The sequence below is a fragment of the Morus notabilis genome, unplaced genomic scaffold (assembly GCF_000414095.1).
Source record: "Morus notabilis unplaced genomic scaffold, ASM41409v2 Scaffold16, whole genome shotgun sequence".
In the NCBI taxonomy this organism is placed as follows: Eukaryota; Viridiplantae; Streptophyta; class Magnoliopsida; order Rosales; family Moraceae; genus Morus; species Morus notabilis.
The window spans coordinates 567,697-586,365 of record NW_010367452.1 but is presented as its reverse complement, the minus strand read 5'-3'; the positions used below and the strand labels follow the sequence as shown (position 1 = coordinate 586,365).

At 30.0% G+C, this 18,669-nt stretch overlaps 1 protein-coding gene across 1 annotated transcript in view; it reads left to right on the top strand.

The window, feature by feature from the left end:
• Positions 1–11,530: 11,530 nt before the first annotated feature.
• The window catches only part of LOC21405107 (fatty acid amide hydrolase), a 16,084-nt gene continuing 8,945 nt past the window's right edge, over positions 11,531–18,669 (top strand). Inside the window, exons 1-5 of the mRNA XM_024175022.1 lie at positions 11,531–11,633; positions 11,904–12,013; positions 14,687–14,747; positions 15,904–16,091; positions 16,519–16,648. Coding sequence (XP_024030790.1) covers positions 11,531–11,633; positions 11,904–12,013; positions 14,687–14,747; positions 15,904–16,091; positions 16,519–16,648 — 592 coding nt within the window. The remainder of the gene's footprint in view (positions 11,634–11,903; positions 12,014–14,686; positions 14,748–15,903; positions 16,092–16,518; positions 16,649–18,669) is intronic.

The following is an 18,669-nucleotide window of genomic DNA, read 5'->3' as shown; positions in this document are numbered from 1 at the left end:
GGGCGGGGCGGCGGCCGGAGAGGGGAAGAAAAGAGAGAGAAGGGAAGAGAGAGAGAGAGAGAAGAAGAAGAAGGGAAGAGAGAGAGAGAAAGGGAAGAGAGAGGGAAGAGGGCCGGTGGCGACAAGCAGCGGCGGCGGCGAGGGAAAGAAGAGGTAGAGAGAGAGACTTAGTAGGAGAGAGATAGAAAGCAGCGGGAGAAAATGAAGAGGAAGAAGATAGGGTATATTAGATCAGACTTATTTGCGACAACATTATCATCGCAAATAAGTTTAAATGTCGTCATAAATAATCATTAATTCCCGCGCTTGGTTTTTGGTGAAATCTTGAAAAGATTATTTGTGACGACAAAGAGAAAAAGTCGTCGCAAATAACATAAAATTATTTAAAGTCGTCGCAAATAAATGGAAAATGTCGTCGCAAATAATCATTTTTCTCACGTTTAGTTTTTTGGTGAAATCTTGAAAAGATTATTTGCGACGACAAAGAGAAAAAGTCATCGCAAATAACATGAAATTATTTGCGACAATAAAGTCGTCGCAAATAAAGGGAAAATGTCGTCGCAAAAAATAGATTACCTTGGCGGCAAAAATCCGCGCCATTAAAATTTACGCTCCAAAATTATTTGCGATGACATTTAGGTTATTAGCGACGACATGGTTATTTTTTTAAACGGGGAGTAATTGCGATGACATGTCGTCGTAAATATTTTATTATTTGCGACGACAAATGTCGTCGCAAAAAATGTCGTCGCAAATGGCCTTTTTTATTGTAGTGACAAGACACAATTTAAATTTCTTATCATTTCAGTTAAGTATATAAAGTCAAATTGAGTCTAATGTTAGTCATATATAAGATGATCTCAATCATGAGTTATTGGCAAACTACTATTTATGGATTTGTTTCTTTTGACTTATTCGGTATGGATTTCGAGATTGCTAAATCCTATTGCTTGCATCTTGGAAACAAAATGAAGTAAGTAGCTAAGAATGTTAATATATGAGATGGAATCCATTTCTCTTGAGTACGGATTCGGTCTTGAGTAGTAAGAGTGCTCAATTTATGATGATGATCATGAGATTATTATTTATTAGAGAATCAACAATACTCAAAGATAAAGATGCAATTAGAGAGGTTAACGGATTTCTACCTAGCTCTAATCATGAATTATTTATGGAGGATTGATCTATATGTATTGACTATTAAATGGATAATTCATTATATTAGAAGTAAATAAAATGTCTACAATTTCAACAGTGCAATTCCAATTTTGTAGTAGTTTAACTTTTAGAATTGATTAATTTAATTAATTGCTTAAAGAGTTTAATTGATTATTAATTTTATTGAAACTTGAAATTATTGGTACATGGGTCCCTCTGTCATCTGTAATAACCATTAGCCATGATAAATTTATGGGAATTTAGAGTTATGAACTTCTAAATTATATCACTAAAATATAATTAATTGTGAAATAATTAGATATTAAATAATGTGATTATTTGATAAATAATTTTGAAACACACATGTCGTGGGAACACATGATTGTACACGCCAGGCATATGGGAGAATCCCTCTAGGAATTAGTTGCTTGCTCTCCAAGGTATTCATTTACTTGTTTGACAAATTGTCCAGTTAGAATTCTATTAAAAATAAAGTTTGACTTTATAGGTATTTGAATTTTTGTCAAAATTCAAACAATAGAATAAAATTAGATTTATCTCTTCCTCCTGGACTAAGCTGGGCACCAACCACATGGAGATTCTCTATGGTGGCTGAATTTTCTACACTACGGGAGAGAGAAATTTTGTTTCAAATTTAAATGAGAATTTTTCTTAATTTTAGATGATATTTAAAATTAAGCTAAACACCAATTTTCTTAGCCTTATCTTTTAAATAGGTAGAATTGAAAAATTAGAGAATACAATTTTGACTCTAAAAATCATATAGCGGCCACATTTCCCATAAAGAAAAGAGAAGAAAAGTTCTTCCATTCTCAGTCCCGCTTTGTTTATGTGTTGGTTTAAGGTGGAGAGGAATTAGTTAAGTGATTCTTCCCGTTAATTCTAGAAGAGTGCCCACACACTTTGTCTTACATGTATCTAGGAATAGACGAGGAAGATTCAGGTTTTGAAGATCCACTACTACAAATAGTAGATTAGTGTCTATTAGAAAACTATCGTCTAATGTACTTAAAAATGTGGAATGGAGATTTTCATGTTTCAAAAATCTATACGCACACATTAGATGACGTCGTCTAATGTGGTATATTAGACAACAGTTTTTTAAACTGTCGTCTAATGTCAAAAAAATGGCACACTTTTTCCCGCTTATTCTTTTTTACAAAATTTTTCAAATTTTCTTTCATCCTTTATAATTCGAACACTCTCTTCCATCTCCCTTATTATACAAACTCTAAAGTTTTCTATCAAATTCCTTCTCTCTAAGTTCCCTCTCTCTAAGTTATTTCTCTCTTTCTTTTCCTCTTCCCAATTATGTCTAATTCATTGTCCTCCCATGCCTTGAAGTTGTTGTTCCTCCAAATGGACTTCATCTTTTCCACAAACTTTTCAATCTTTAAACCATAGCTACCGTCATCTTCGTTGCTATTGTTGTCACCATTCGCCGTCACTGCTCAACCTAAATGACCATGTTCATCATAACCGCCAGAATCGAAGTAAATTTAGAACACTTGAAGATTTTATTGTCGTAATCAAGTTTTCTTGTTTAGATTTATACTTTGTATTATGATTTTTTTTGTTAGTGTTATTTAATTTTTTGCGAAACTTTGTTAAGTCTTTTTTAGAATATTTAATTTAATATATTTGAAGAGTATTTGAAATAAGCTTCTTTTACCTTTTTAGTTTGTTTCGTTGACTTTACGAAATATGTTTTGTGAATAATATTTTGATGAAGATGTTATTTGAATAATTAAAGAAACATAGTTTTGCGTTAATATAATTTTAAAAAAAAATTTAAGACTTTTGATGACGAGTTTTCTAAAAATCGTTGTTAAAAGTAGCACATTAGACGACGATATTTGAAAAAACCGTCGTCAAACGTGTCACATTAGACAACAATTTTTGAAAAACTCATCGTCTAATGTGCTTTTTACGAAACCTTGCAGTGTTTCACACATATATTAGACGACGGATAAAAACTGTCATCGTATGTTTTAGACATTTAACAACTTTGGATATGATGACAGTTTGTCAAACCGTCATTGTATCTTTTAATGATGGTTTTTAGCCGTCGTCTTATCCACTGTATGTAGTAGTGATCTTTGGAGCAAGGATTGTTATTCGTGGCCGAAGAACTCTAGTTATCGATATAATTGCTTCAACTTAGTAAAATAAATAATTTGATTATTTATTAATATCGTGTAAATTAATATAATATATAGAGAATCGCTAAAAGTTTTCAAAAAATCTTATTTTACACGATTCATACCAACTCACTTCCGTTACATTTTTATCTAATATCGTTTTAGAAACAAACATGAACTATGTGTCATATTCCGTCGACTTTTTAAATAGATCTGGATTGTAAACAAGTTAAAATTTTAACCTGTCATGAGACAGAGACACATTTAGAGGTTTTCTACTCTATTTTTGGTTTACCCACTTCCTTTAATTATATCATATTTTTAATTTAGATATATTATGTATAATATGCTATAATATATAATTTTATGTAATAGGCGTATGAAAATTTAAAACTATCTTTATTTTATTTTTAAGTTAATGTTTTATATGTTTGTGTTGTTTATTTATTTATTTTACAATGAAAATAATTAATCGGGTAAATAGGGCACCGCAAATATTCTGAACTCATGATAGAAAATCCGCCCCATAACCTATCATCTTATGCGGGTTCATGGGACGGGCATGATGAGTGTTTCTATTCGCGGGGCGGGTTGGCGAGAAGTCACCCCACATCCACATCATTGCTATCCTGTGGTTTTGTGCAAACTTATTATTTATGTCATTTTAAATAATTGAGTGTCATTGTGGCCTTTTATTTTTCTCTTTATTCGTTGATGGCAATTATTTATTTTTAAGTGTAGTGATGTAAATAATATTTTTCACCATATTGAGTGATATTTCTAATTTTTTCCTAAAAATAAACTTACAAAATTCAGAAAGCATTAAAATGTGTTATTACATACCTAACAAACAAGCCAACAAGAGCCGAAATACATAGCATAATAGGAAGAGAACTAAAAACTTAAGTTTTTAATAATGTGATTAGCTACCTTCTGTTAGCGTTTATGCCCTTAGGAATAAATGTAACGATATTCTTTGAGATGTTTTGACTATTAATAAAGATTTATTTATTTCATATATCTATGTATTGTCCTCTTTATGTTCATATTAGTTAAATGTATGATAAGCAATCTGAAAGTCTTAGACTGTCATTCTAAATCTTTAGGTCATGTATGTAATGTGAAGAACATGCGGAAGACAAAAATCTAAAGATGATAGTCTAAATCATATGATCCACAATCGAGGGAATAAAGTTGGGCGTTTTATTGATGTTAAGATTGTTATGTTGTCTACTTCCTAACGGAGATTGCTTGTCTTGGTCGTCAGAGGTGGGACTCCATGGGTGGAGACATTGATATAGTTTCTAATGGTGAAATCTATATTGGATTAGACCAAAGTTGAATTGTTTTAATTAATAATTCTGTTTAAATAAAACAACTTACTTTTGACGAATTATATGTTGTCATCTTAATCCTGAGATGGATAATGAACCCGTATGCTTGACTTGTATCCTTTGATGTACTAAAGGGAGACATCCTGACATTATGTATAGGTATGCTTACCAGTACATTATGGGTATGACTCGTGTATGCGTAGATTCGTTATTCATAGATAGTGGAATCCATAGCTCCTATAAAGAGTCAATGATATCCTCTTATGCATTATCAGTGGATTGAAAAATACGAGCGCTCGGCCATTAGACTACTCTGTGTTATCTAATAGTTTACTGTTTGTAATTGTACGAATAGTGGTTTTCTGATGGTGTGATAATGGAACATAAGATAAATGTAATCGGGAAGGTAAAACGGAACTTGACCTCAAGTCGATTATGGATATCCTATGGGGATGATGCACTAATATATTGAGTCATGGACGAGAGCTACTCAGAGCTTTGTAAATACGCTATATAAATCGAGAGTGCAGCTCTAGGCTTTTAGTGGAGTAGCGCTAGAGTTTTATAATCATGAGACAGACTTGTTAATTTACAAGTAGCGTTGTGATTATAGGAGCTTGATTTATATATGTCCATCGGGTCCCTATACTAGCTCACATAATTTCCTGTAATGATACGGTGTATTTCTTACATATTGGTAACTTGTGTTATTTCCGTAAAAGAGGTTCAAAGTTAATAGGAGATTGGTTAATTAATTCATGAGTGATTTATCGGGTGAATTAATTGTTAAATTAATTCTAGATAAATTGGTTGAATTATTGTTTTAAGAGTTGTTTAATATGGGAAGACTATTATATGATTGTTTTGATCAGGCACTTTCTCTATTGGGTTGCTTGAATCAAAACTGAGGCTCTGTACAAGTTTCCCGTGTTGAAGAACTAGGAAAACAACTTTTGTCAATGCAGACAGGTCAACCGGACAGGTCGACCAGTTCATGAAGACAGGTCGACCGGTTCGTGAAGAACATGTCGACCGGTAAGTTATAACGTCTCTGTCACCGGTCGACCGGTTGTAACGCGTAGCGCGTACTGACGTGGCAAAACCAACTCTGTATGTGAGATAAGCTTTGGGAAACCTAATTGTTATAGAAGTATGACTTCCTAAACACTATAAATAGCTCAGTAAGTCACATTATTCATTAGATCACTTGAGAGACTTTTTGGAGGCTATTGACAAAAGATTCCTGAGAGGAAAAATTGTTTAATTCTCAAGAATGATTTTTCCTTTGGCTCTCTTGTGGTTGGAAGGAGTTCAAGAATACCAAAGGGATATTGAACGACGTGTGCCTACCTGCACTCCAATTGTGAAAACGAGAATAGCAAATAAGACCAGCTGGTTGAGGCTCTTCCGGTCGCTGTTTGAAACGCTTTGATTAGTCAGACGTGCAGTTTCCTAAATCTCAAAAGGTATGATTTAGATCTTTAGTATTTATGTTATATAGCATCATGAACATGTTCTTGGTTGGCTTTGACGTTGATTAAATTTTTTAAAATTCTGCTGCACACTCGATACCGTTTTTTCCAACACCTTCGGCAGTTGACTTCCTAATCTCACCTAAGATAAGAATATTGGAGCTTATGAAATGAAAAGAAAAAAAAATATCTAAGTCTTTGAGAATTGTATTTTTAAAAATTTTCCTAAGAGCAAAGAACAATTGTTTCGGAGAATTTTGAAATATGATATGAAGAAAATATTCTATCATAGCCAGTAGAGTCATTGTAGACCATCTGATTTGTATTAAAATTTGTTAATTTTAGATTATTTTTCATTTTAATGTCATATTTAGAAATACACACTAATATTAGGGTTCCTTATTGTAAAGTGATCCTATCGTTTTTTACCTACTCATATTTACTTGTAAAGTGAAAAAATAACAATTTTATTATTATTGTTCGTATAATAATAATAATAATAATAATTATTATTATTATAATAATAATTATTATTATTATTATTTCGCCTCAAAAATATAATACATCCCTTAAACTTGTTGATGAAGTAACCTGGTAGGTAACCATTGAGAATTTGGCAGTGGTTTTTACAGTCACCAGCGGTGGTTTGACCACTTATCCTGCTTGCTAGATTATTAGTCACAACCAACCAGTTATTTCAGTGACTGGTGCCAAGACGTTACGATAGAGTATAGAAATCAGTGAGTGTGATTTTATGAAAATGTGACACATCCTAAAATGACGAGGATACATTGATGAATTAGTCCAAAATTGATCATTAAACCTTAATTAAACTAAACAAAGATATTTGCGTATAATAACTTGCACTTTTAGAAATGCAACTTTAACATGATTAGGCAATATTTCGGTAAATTTTAAAGTTATCATACAAATACAATGCAAGCAAGCGTGATTACGGTTGTTCAATTTTCATTATTCACGGTCAAATATATAACAAAGAACAAAAACTAAAAAAAAAAAAAGAGAAAGAAAGAAAGAAACAATAACTAAAAAACTAATTGGAAAAAAAAGGTGCATTGACCAAACTCCTGCAATACTGAAAATTTGAAGTACTGTGGCACCAAAATCTTTGATCTTTAATATAAGTAAAACACGAAAAAAAAGGGTCAGCAAGAAGTAGACCATTAAAAGATTGATCAATTATGTGGGAGGGCTTGTAATATACCACCTAGGAGAATAAAAAGATTAAATTGACCTTATTGATCTTGATCTCTTTACCTGCAACCGGCGAAACCAATTGTAGACCCAAGACGAAGAACACCAGTGATAGAACATTGTGGTCTATCTTCTTCTTCACCATTGTCTAATTATCTTTATCATTGGACTTTTCGGAACAAAGCTGAATTCAACCTTTTTTTTTTTTTTTTGTATTTTGTTATATTTATGAGTCTATAAGGAATCACGAAGAAAGAAAGAAGTATGTTGAAATCAAACTTTCTTAACTTTCGCTTTACAATATCAACCTCCTTACAAATTTTTGTTTATTTTTATTTTTAAATGAAGTGTGATTCGTGTTTATTTTACTCTGCACACAACACTATATTGAGTGAGATAAGGGAGTTTTTCCGGTAATTTACCCTATTAGTAGTTCTAATTTTTAACCGATTAAAATTACATTAAATTGAATAAGTATACAGATTAAATAAATTTTGATATAAATCTAACGATTGAAATGTAAGAGATTACCTGTAGTTTATTTTTATAAAGACTACAAAGAAAGTCTCATGAGATAAATATAAAGAGAATCATGAAATCTCGTAATCTTTTTTTTTTTTTTTTTTCATTCTATAATTTATTTCTTAAGCTTCAGCTTAATATTTGCAGCGAGCTTGTCAATCTTTTCTTCCCTCTAGTATGACGGCTCCGTGTACTCGAATTAAAGGGTAAAGTTAAATGTGTGGGCCAAAGATCCAAAAAAAAAATGTGGTTTGGATATTAAATTAAGGAAACAATATATATACATATCTTGATTTATATATATATATATATATTTATTTATAAAGTATAATAATTTAACAAAATTTTATAAAATCTAATTATATTCGGCTCGTTTGGTGTGCAAGATTAGGGAGCACTGAATAAGATTAAGTTTTAATATTATGTTTGGGGAACATTTTTAAAGGACTGAATTGGATAAATCTATCAAATCTCCTTGAAGGGGATGTTGCTATCCCCTATTAAAGCATGTGATAACTTTTGACTAAAGCACATTGTGAAAAACACTAGGGACCTATTAATAATTTTAAAAAACTTTAAGGTCTAATTATAATTTTTCAAAAGTTAAGAGGTCAAATTTTAATTTTTATATAAGTAAAATATTTCAAAAATTATATTTTTGCCCCTTAAGGTTTGACAAAAATACAATTTAATCATAAATTTTAAATTTTTTTACAAAAATACCTTATCCTAATAACACGACACCAACATGGGATTGAATTAAACTAAAATCTAATCCTATAGTTTCTTATACATTCCCACCATTACCCTAAAACTATATTATCTTATCTTGCGCACAGGCCTTAACGTAACTAATAAAGTATTTTCTCACGTCACAATTCACATGGTTCTCAATGTAATACTAAAGAGCAATATAAAAGTTAGTTTTTTTTTTTTTTTTCAATCCAACAAGATGATGCCACATATTATTGGTTGGTTGCATTTCCAATATCCACCATGAAAACGCTAATAGTAAAAAACTAAGGAATCAAATGAAGCATATATATGGAGATTCCACCATTTTCAAAACGTAGTTCCTGATGATATTGACAGGTTGTTAGATGAGTTGGATTGGAAATTCTAACATGTTCACTTGACAGTCCCACATTTAATTTTATTAATTACACTTTTTGGTGTAGCAGTTAAGTTTCCATTATAATTTAGAGTTTTTTTTTTTCTTTTGTTCAACAAGCTAAATTAAGCAAAAGTTAATCATTTTGGTTAGGTTTTGGTGTACCCACCAGAAAAAGGTGCTCAGATATGAAATGTGTGAGTAAATTATTTTCTTTTTCTACCTAGGAAACTCAGACCAACGTCTTCTTTTTACCAAATCGTGACAATTTGTTGTGTTTACTTTATTACCATGTTGACTTTAGCAAATTATAAAACTTTCCGTCGCATTCTCAATTTAATTAAGGATGACATTTAATTGATATTACACAGTCAGATTTCAAATAGTCAGTGTCTTTCTATTACAACATAAACACTTCTAATCTGCTACACTTATTATTATTATTATTATTTAGAAGTTACTAAATACACCTAGCTAATATATATCTTAGATTGTAATTGAATAATGTTATATTAATATGATACTGGTGATGCTGAGAAGCACATTTAGTGTGGGCATATATTATTTTTTATTTTTTAAAAAATATGCATATAAGAAAATAGAAAAAGTGAGGTTGTGAGAACATACATGTGAAAACCGAATCTCAATGAGATAAAATGAGAAAATCACAAATTTTTTGAACCTTATTTTTAAAAAACAAAAAGGGTCGGCCATATTTAGCTTCTCCGACAGTAACTGCCATCTATCTCTTGAGGTAAAACGGCTAAAATAAGGTAAGTTGTGCAGTCACACATCACTTAGATAAAATTATGAGTGTTTATAAAGAATGACATCATCTCTTAATGGTATAAGACCTACTGGAGTAAAGTCTAAAAACAAAAGCGTACGAGCTTAGGTTTAAAAAAGTCAATATCATAATAATTAGATGTGTAAATCGTTAGACAATAATATTAAGCACCATACGCTATTAAAACATAGGTCCTATAAAATAGAATCATTTTTAACCCAAATATTTTTCAATAGTTAAACGCACTTCTTCCTTCTTTTGCCTAAAATTACCTTTCGCGGGACCAAGTTGTAGCTAGACATCTTATTTGCAGTGCATGTATGACAATAAATAATATGATTCACGATCAGAAGGGAAATAAAAAAAGAAACGTGGTCGAAGATGATAATGAGATATATCATTTTCTTTCATTGAATAAACAAAGTACATAATTATTTACTTATTATTTGAAAGGAGGAAAATTCTTTAGTGTTGTGTCTTAAAATACAAATTACTGATAGGATGGGCAGTACATTGAGTTTAAAAGTTACAGTGGAAGCTTAATTACCATGTAAATCAACAAATATTTAATTGTTTATATATGCTTTATATGAGAGGGAAATTTATTTGAAAATGCCTAAAATAATCAGAAAAGTATGACAAACAAATAAAAATACATTCATTGATTGCCTAATTAACATGAATGAATAAAAAACGATTTTCATTTTCTGTTTGTTATGGCCAAAAGTCTTGTGGCTCATTTTTGTTCGCAGATGCTAAATACAACATTATATTAAATTAAAATCTTGTCCAAATAAGAAATAGCTTAAATACCTTCTATTTTATAAAATATGATTTATAAGGTGTTTAGGGCACTAGATGTATATCTTCTTCATAAATTAAAAATTATGTGAAAATTAAGTATTATTAATAGAACACAAATATAAGAAGAGTGATAAAATAATTCAAAATAATTAAAATGAGGGGAAATAGGAGGTAAAATGACAGTTTTCCAATGTAAAATGCTGAATAATAGAAGAAAAAACTAAAAAGAGTGGGGCATGCACCTAGCTGGGTCTGTCCCTAATTCTTGTTGTATTGACTGTTACATTGACCACCAAGGATAAATAAAATCTACATTTTTATCAAAATTTCTGTATTTTATAAGTACTGATATGGAAATAAAGATTTATTATCTTTTTCACAAAATATTATGAAATTTCTACAAAAATTTCCGTAAATATTGATATTTTTACGAAAATGAAATGGATATTTTGGTAAAGAAAAAAAAAAAGAACTTTGAAGAGTCAAGAGATCAGGTAGAATCACCCAAATACTAAACCACATTAATTAGCTTTAGAAATAGAAATAGTAAAATACCTTGATATCTCTATCAAGTAACCCAATAAAGAAACAAATGGATGAAGCTGAAAAAAAATAAATTATAATCAAAACAAAACTTTGGTTTCCTCTATCAAATTCAAGAATCCCTTCAAAATGATTCCTTCCCACTACGCACAATATCAACACAAAGGCCGTCGCTGTCTCTAACCTTCCCCACCCTTATCCCTAATAATAACACTTAATTTTGCCTTGTCCTTCTTTTATATATATAGAAATATATATATATATATATATATGTGTGTGTGTGTGTGTGTGTGTACACATACACACTATTGTACCCTTTTTTTTACTATTAATTTTGTCTTCTTCACCCTCTTTGTTACATAAATATATTCCCTTGGCCTCTCCTTGTTTGAAAGCTCTTCATTTTTGGCGAAAACCAGATAATGGGTTTGTTCAAAACTGATCAAAATGTCGTCTATAAGCCTGCAAATGAAGTCGACTTGTCCAATGATAGCTCAGAATTTTATCTACGAGCCAATGTCAAAGGTTCAAAATCTATCACCCATTTCCCTTTTTCCTTGTATTTTGTTTTCTGTTTCTCATAATTCGCTCTTCTTTTTTCTTCGTTTTTATCTCCTTTATTTGAACAGAAAATTTGGAGTACTAAACCCTGTTCTTGTATTTGGTTTGGTCATAGAACGGACGATTGGAATTAAGCCATTAATTATATGATTGTTTGATACAAAATATCGAAAAATAATTTGAATCTGCGAAGCGAACGAGGCTTTATTAGTTTTATGTTTTTGTGTGTGGTAGCTCCTCGCATGGCTGGATTTCTGGTGAAAGTTTTTGCGTGGTTTTTGGAGTCTCGAATCTTGGGGACGTTGTTGTTGTACGTATTGAAGGGAAACAATCTAATTCATAAGGTAAGCACAAAGGACTCTTCTTGTTTTCTAATGTCATTTTATTTTATCTTTTACTCTTGAAGAGAAACATTTGATCAACATATGAGTTCTTTGAAAACATCCCATTTTTGTTTTCCATCTCTTTAGCTAAAAAAAAAAAAAGAAAAAGAAAAAGAAAAAAGTTGATTTTTTTTCTTATACGTACCATGTTATTATAAAGCGTTTCCTTCAAAGTACGGGTTAAAGAGGTCCATAATAGAGAAGCCTTGTTGTTTAAGTAATTCCAAGAAAACTTATTTATTTATTTATTTATTTTAGTTTTTATAACTAAAATTTTGCAGAGCATTTCCCACAATATATCAATAATTGCATCCACGGTGCATATTTTATTAATCATTGGACTTCTTTATATTTTTTTTTTCTCAGTTACACTATTTAGTTAGTAATCACTTTTGTTTATACTTGAAATGCAAGTAACCATACCTTAAAAAAAAAAAAAATGCAAGTAATCTTATAATTTTGTGAGTTTAAATAGTACTTATAAAGCCATAGCCTATATGTTATGCATCAATGATATGTCCGCATTCAGTTGAGAATAAATTTTATAACTAAAAAATTGGTCCTCCAATAATAATTACATGTTTACTTAATGAATCAAGTCAAAAAGGAAGAATTACAGCAGGAAAAGGAAAAAAAAAAAAGTGAAACTGGAAGAAGCTAAACTTTTGACTCTACCACTCTGCTGTCATAAAATCAAAAAAAAAAAAATGGAATTACATAAATACCCCCAATTTCCGTCCATAAACTTACGAGTCCAAGGATTAGATTTGTTACGGTTTCTAGTATGCGGGAACACAAGTTATGTTTTAAGGTTCAAAGTGAAAAAACAAAATTTGTCCTATAAACATGTGTGTGTGGTGGATTAAAAAAAAAAATGTGTGTGTGGTGATAAAGATGACAAATCATGACATCCCATCGTGTAAAATAAGTTAGACGGGTAGATAAGACATAATGGATGATTTGGGTAATAATGTTGGAGTAGAAAATAAGTGTGCTTCAATTATTTATTCAAGAAATCTGTAAATTTTTCACTTTCAATTGTGAGATCTATATTAAAAATTATCTTTTCTGTATATTTTTTAATTTAATGTGATCTTAATTAAATTTAACGGTTAAAAATTGATTCTTTCATAAAGAAGTCTTACCGGAAAAAGTTTGTATTATTCATTTAATCAAACAAGCTAGACGAGGCGTAATTAATGAACGACTAGGTCGGTAAGAGCTGCGCATGACCAGAAAACAAATTTTGGTAGGAAAAAAAAATCAAATCTAAAAGACCATAATCATAAACCTACAGAGGAGCTAAGTGAGAAGAAGGGAAAAGAACAATATGATTAGCGGTATGCGTAAGAAATTATTGAAGATCATCATCTTGTTTTTTTAATATTTATTATTACTATTATTATTATTTAAAAAAAAACTAAGCGGTAGCTAAGAACCTTTGATCAGGAGGTAAATGCGTGAGACCTGATCATTAGAATATCAATAACCGATAGAATTTAGCTTTTAGTAACCATCCTAAACAATAGAAGGGAGTAGTTTTAACCCCCATATATGAGTCAAATTTTAATGAACTAAAGGTTTCTTGTTCAGCTCTTTTTTCTTAAAAAAAATAATAAAAAAAATTAAATCTTCCTTCATTTTGTTCGTTCTAATTAAGAACTTAAGTTTAAAAGTGAATTCATATGAGAGAAAATATTATAATAAAAAAATTAAATTTAAATTTTTATGAGAAAAACACTATAACAAAACTAACGAAATGAACGGATTAAGGCCCCGTTTATTTCACCGATTCGAGTTTAGAATTTGAGTTTTGCTACAGTAAAAAGTTCTCAGAAATAGTCACATCTAACTTTTTTGCTACAGTAAAAAGGTCTCACATAAAATCACATCTCAACTCGAATTACAAACTCAAATCAGCGAAGTGAATGGGCCCTAAGCGTGTTCACTTCACTAACTCAAATTTGTTGATTCGAGTTAAGAAAGTGGATTTGAGTTGTAAAAAATTTGAGTGTAATTTGGACTTTGAGTTAAGTGTTTAGGAGGAGATTGATTTGACATTTAAAACTTGAGTTTTGTGTTCACTTGTACTAAAGCCAAACTCTAATTACAAAGAAGTGTCCTTTTCTGCAGAGACAATCCACACTGTAGAACTAAACTTAAGTAATGGGAAAATAAGAGGTGAGTGAAACTCACCAACTCGAGTTATTACTCGAGTTTGAAATTCGAGTTGCGTTTAATAAATATATAACTCAGTCTAATTTCATACTCAAATTAAACTTACTCGAATGTGATATACGAAGTGAACGGCCTCTATAAGACTCACGGACACATATCAACTCATAAACAAAAGTTTATTTGAATGGTACTGAGGAGGTTATGTAGCGTTTTCAAACATGATAGGTATGCACGGTATGTACCTTGTATTAGAAAATGGAAAACCCCACCTTTCACAATGATGTTTCAGTTTCTTTCCTATTATACAAAGCTTTTAATTTTCCTTTCGTGCATGCATGTGCATATAAATGTAAACATATATATATATATATAAATTTATATGTATTGAATAATAATTTATTGAGCCATTTTAACACATTCAAGTATATATTTTTCGAATCTCTTCATATTATGCAGCTTATAACAGATGCAGAGCTGGAAGAGCCACCAATCTACACTCCATTACATCCTTTTGAAGGTCTACTTTCTCACCATTTCCACTAATTCTTTGCAAATTAATAATTAATTAGTATAATAAGTTTTTCGATTTAGCATAGATGAGATATATGTCCTTATGACCCAACTTTTCAAATAATGCAAAATGACAATAATTTATACCATAGTAGATTTAAAGTTTGTAAAAAAGGGGGATAAAAGAGTAACTTTACAGGATATATTATAGTGAATATGGCGTTGAGTTTTCAGTTTAGTGATCAATTGGTATCTCCGTATTTGGAAGCCCCCCTTATGAATAATATTAGTCCCCTTAGGAAAATATGTGGACCCTACCAACATGTGTATGATTAATGTATGGCTTCTATATATTGTTTGCAGTATTATTTCGCATTTTGCTCTTTAGAGCTTTTTAATGAAAGAACACATATAGTAAAGAGCATATGTGACAAAATTGTCTAGTTTCTGAGCTGTTGATTAGAATATACATGGTCCCACTACATAACACTACAAAATGTGATACCGAATGATTAAGGCCATGGACATTCGTATAATCGTACTATAAGCAATTAAGGCCCTATTTATTTACCGATTCGAGTTTTACTACAGTAAAAAGCTCTTAGAAACAGTCACATCTAACTTTTTTGCTACAGTAAAAAGCTCTCACATAGTCACATTTCAACTCGAATTAAAAACTCAAATCAGCGAACTAAACGAGCCCTAAGTTTTGTTACCTCTCATTTTTTTGAAAATAGTGAAGATCTTATGTCTTAAATTTTGAAGAAGATCAAACACATTATCACACAATTATCACGTGACATGTATGCATATTATGACACGTGACATTTATTATTGAAAAGGTTAATTACAAAAATGAAACTCTCAGTTTTAAGATTTTCTCAATTGCTTTTTATGTTTTTAAAAACTACAAAGGTATATAACCTTAAAATTCAAAAATTTTATTTAAATTTGATCGCTCGTGCATTGTAAGGACAACAAAAATGGGGCAAGAGGAGAAAAAATACTTTAAAATAATTTCTAAAAAAATATTTTAAACATTTAAAAAACACAAAAAACCATAAATTAAAAACATAAAACTTCAGAAAAGATAAGGAATTTTTTCAAACATTTTGAATAATATATTTTTTTAATCTGAATATTGTGCTAATTTGTTAAGACAGATGTCAAAGAACAAGAGGTGAAATGCATAGAGTATGATTTATCTCCACAAGAAAAAGTTGAAGAAGCAGTTAATTGCATGCGAATGTCCTTTAAAAATATATCAGAAGGTGTAACCGCTTCTTTTCGACGATGGACCATACTAGATTATTCAAGAGCCTATACATCTGGAGAATTAACTCCCAAAGTGGTATGCCAATATTTTTTGTCCTACTTTCTTTTTATACAAGAAATCATAAAATTATTCTAATAATTATATATATATATATATGCTCAAATATTAACGTGACATAATAACTCTGAATCTTTAAGAAGTCGTATGTTTAACGACGGTTTTGTAAGAAACCGTCGTCTATGGTGCTTGACACATACGGTATAAAAATCTCCGTTTTTTAGATTTCCGTGCCGCACAATAGACGACGGTTTTGTGAATGTTAAAGAATTAGCCTGGTGTGAGTTCTTAATTAATTGCAGCTTACAAATTTTTCATCAGTTACTTAGCGTTCTTTTATTGAATAGAAAACATATATAGTATCAAAAGCATTTTGCATCTTTAAGAATTGCTCCATAATTAATTCTTCATTTTTTTTTTCTTTTTCCCTATATATATACAACAGGTTGCAGAGAGATTTATAGAGGCTGTCCGTGAATCATCAAATCCACCATTGCAGATGTCATTCTTTATTAACTCTGATGCGGCAGATATATTACGGCAAGCAACTGAGTCAACATTTCGATATCAACAAGGTAAAATTAAATTGTTTGGTTAAAATAACACTAGAGTACAAAACGACAAACGATATGGGGTAGGTAGAGCAGGTCTATTCACCTCAACAATGATTTTTTTTCCGTTACTCAAAGGAGTGGAAGTGAACTTAAAAGGCCTGTATTTAGAAGCTTTTTTTAAAAACGGTTTTTACGTAAAAATAATAAAAATAAAATAACGTTTATTTAATAAATATTTTTAAAATGAAAATGAAAATAAAAATAATAATAGTTTTTTAAAAAAATTAAAAAACAGTTGAAAGTTATTTTTACTTTTCTGTTTTTATATTTTAATATTTATTAATAATATTATAATATATTAATTAATAAATACATTTTATTTTTTTATTATACTCAAAATAATTTTTTAAAAAATTAATTAAACGTAATATCAAAATCAATTCTAACATAATTCTCAAAATAATCATTTTTACTTTTTATTAAAAACAATCATCATATTAGTTGTCATAATGCGTGGGCTAGGCCCAACAAGTTGAGGAAATCCCTACAACGAGATGATTTATATAATTTTCTCAACAAATATAAAATAATTGATCATGGAAGGTTTCACTAAATTTTCCCTGACAATAATAATAATATGAAAGTAAATAAATTAAGAATCATTTTTTATTAAAATGATTAAAATAAAATAATAGATAACAAAAGAGAAAAGAGTTAGTCTACAAATATTTTTATTTTCATATGTATTTTTTTTTTGGGGGTTTTGTATTGTTATTATTAGAGCTTATCCCAGTATAATTTAGTGATGAAGCCTTTAGTGATCAATTATTATATTTGTCGAGATAATTACATAAATTACCTCGTAATTTCATTTTTATAAAACTCCATTTATAGTTTTTGAAATTACATCCACACCCTTTGCATGGCATTTTAATTTCAATTTCACCCGTTGACAAGGGAACACATTTTAAATCTCACAACTACCCCTTTTCAGCTATGTTTCCCGACTTGGTTTTGGGTTTTAATGTCTATAAACCTACCCACACACCAGAATTGAAACCAAAAATTAAACACAAGCCTAAGGAGATGTTCCCTCTTTTCAAAATGAAGTTTGAGGCTCAAACAAACCCAATTGTAATGTACAATGGCGCAAAGAATTAACTCAACCTAGATCAGGGTCTATATTGTTGTTTTTCTTTACTGAGATGGTGAATTATTGTCTGTCTGAAATCAGCCATAATCCTTTGATTTTGGGTCAAATTAATACGGGTTTTGATGATTTTTTTTTTATTTGTAATTCTCGGAAACTTATTTTTGGAATAAATTTATAAGTCCTTTACATGTCCCTTAGAAGTCCTTCTTAATGCTCTTTAGGCAAAATAGTCTTTTCAGTAATTAATTTTGATCCAAATCCGCCAAAGGGTCGAAATTGAAATCAAATATCAAATACGTGCGGATATAGTTCTCAAAAATAAAAAGTAGATTTTATAAAAATGGTAAACTATATTTGTGTTTTTAATTATCTCTATATTCCATTTTATATCATAATACATATGATAAATAGATAGGACAGTATTCCGCGCCGGGATAGAGTCTCTTGACGATCCGCCCCAACAAAGGTGAGAATGTGAGGCAATAATTGAAAATGGAAGCATGGATTAGGATAAAATATTGGCTTAGTTTGGTATTGCTTTTTCTTTCCAAAATCAGCTTATGTTTGAAGTAGAAGCTGATTTTAGTATTTAGTAAATCTCTTTAAAAGTGCTTTTTGAAAAAAATTTTAAGAATTTATAGCTAAAATCAGAAGCAGCTTAAAAACAACTTTAACTTTTAAATTGTGCGAGAATCAACATAGTACAATTAATGAAACTTTCATAATACCCCTAATGAAATTTAAAATTTACAATCTTCCCAATCTAAAATTCAGACTCGTAATATAATATAATATAATAGTAATATTGTAACAAATAATATCATAATTATATTAATAACTCTAATATTATTATATTATCATATAATATTATATTATAATAATATTATAA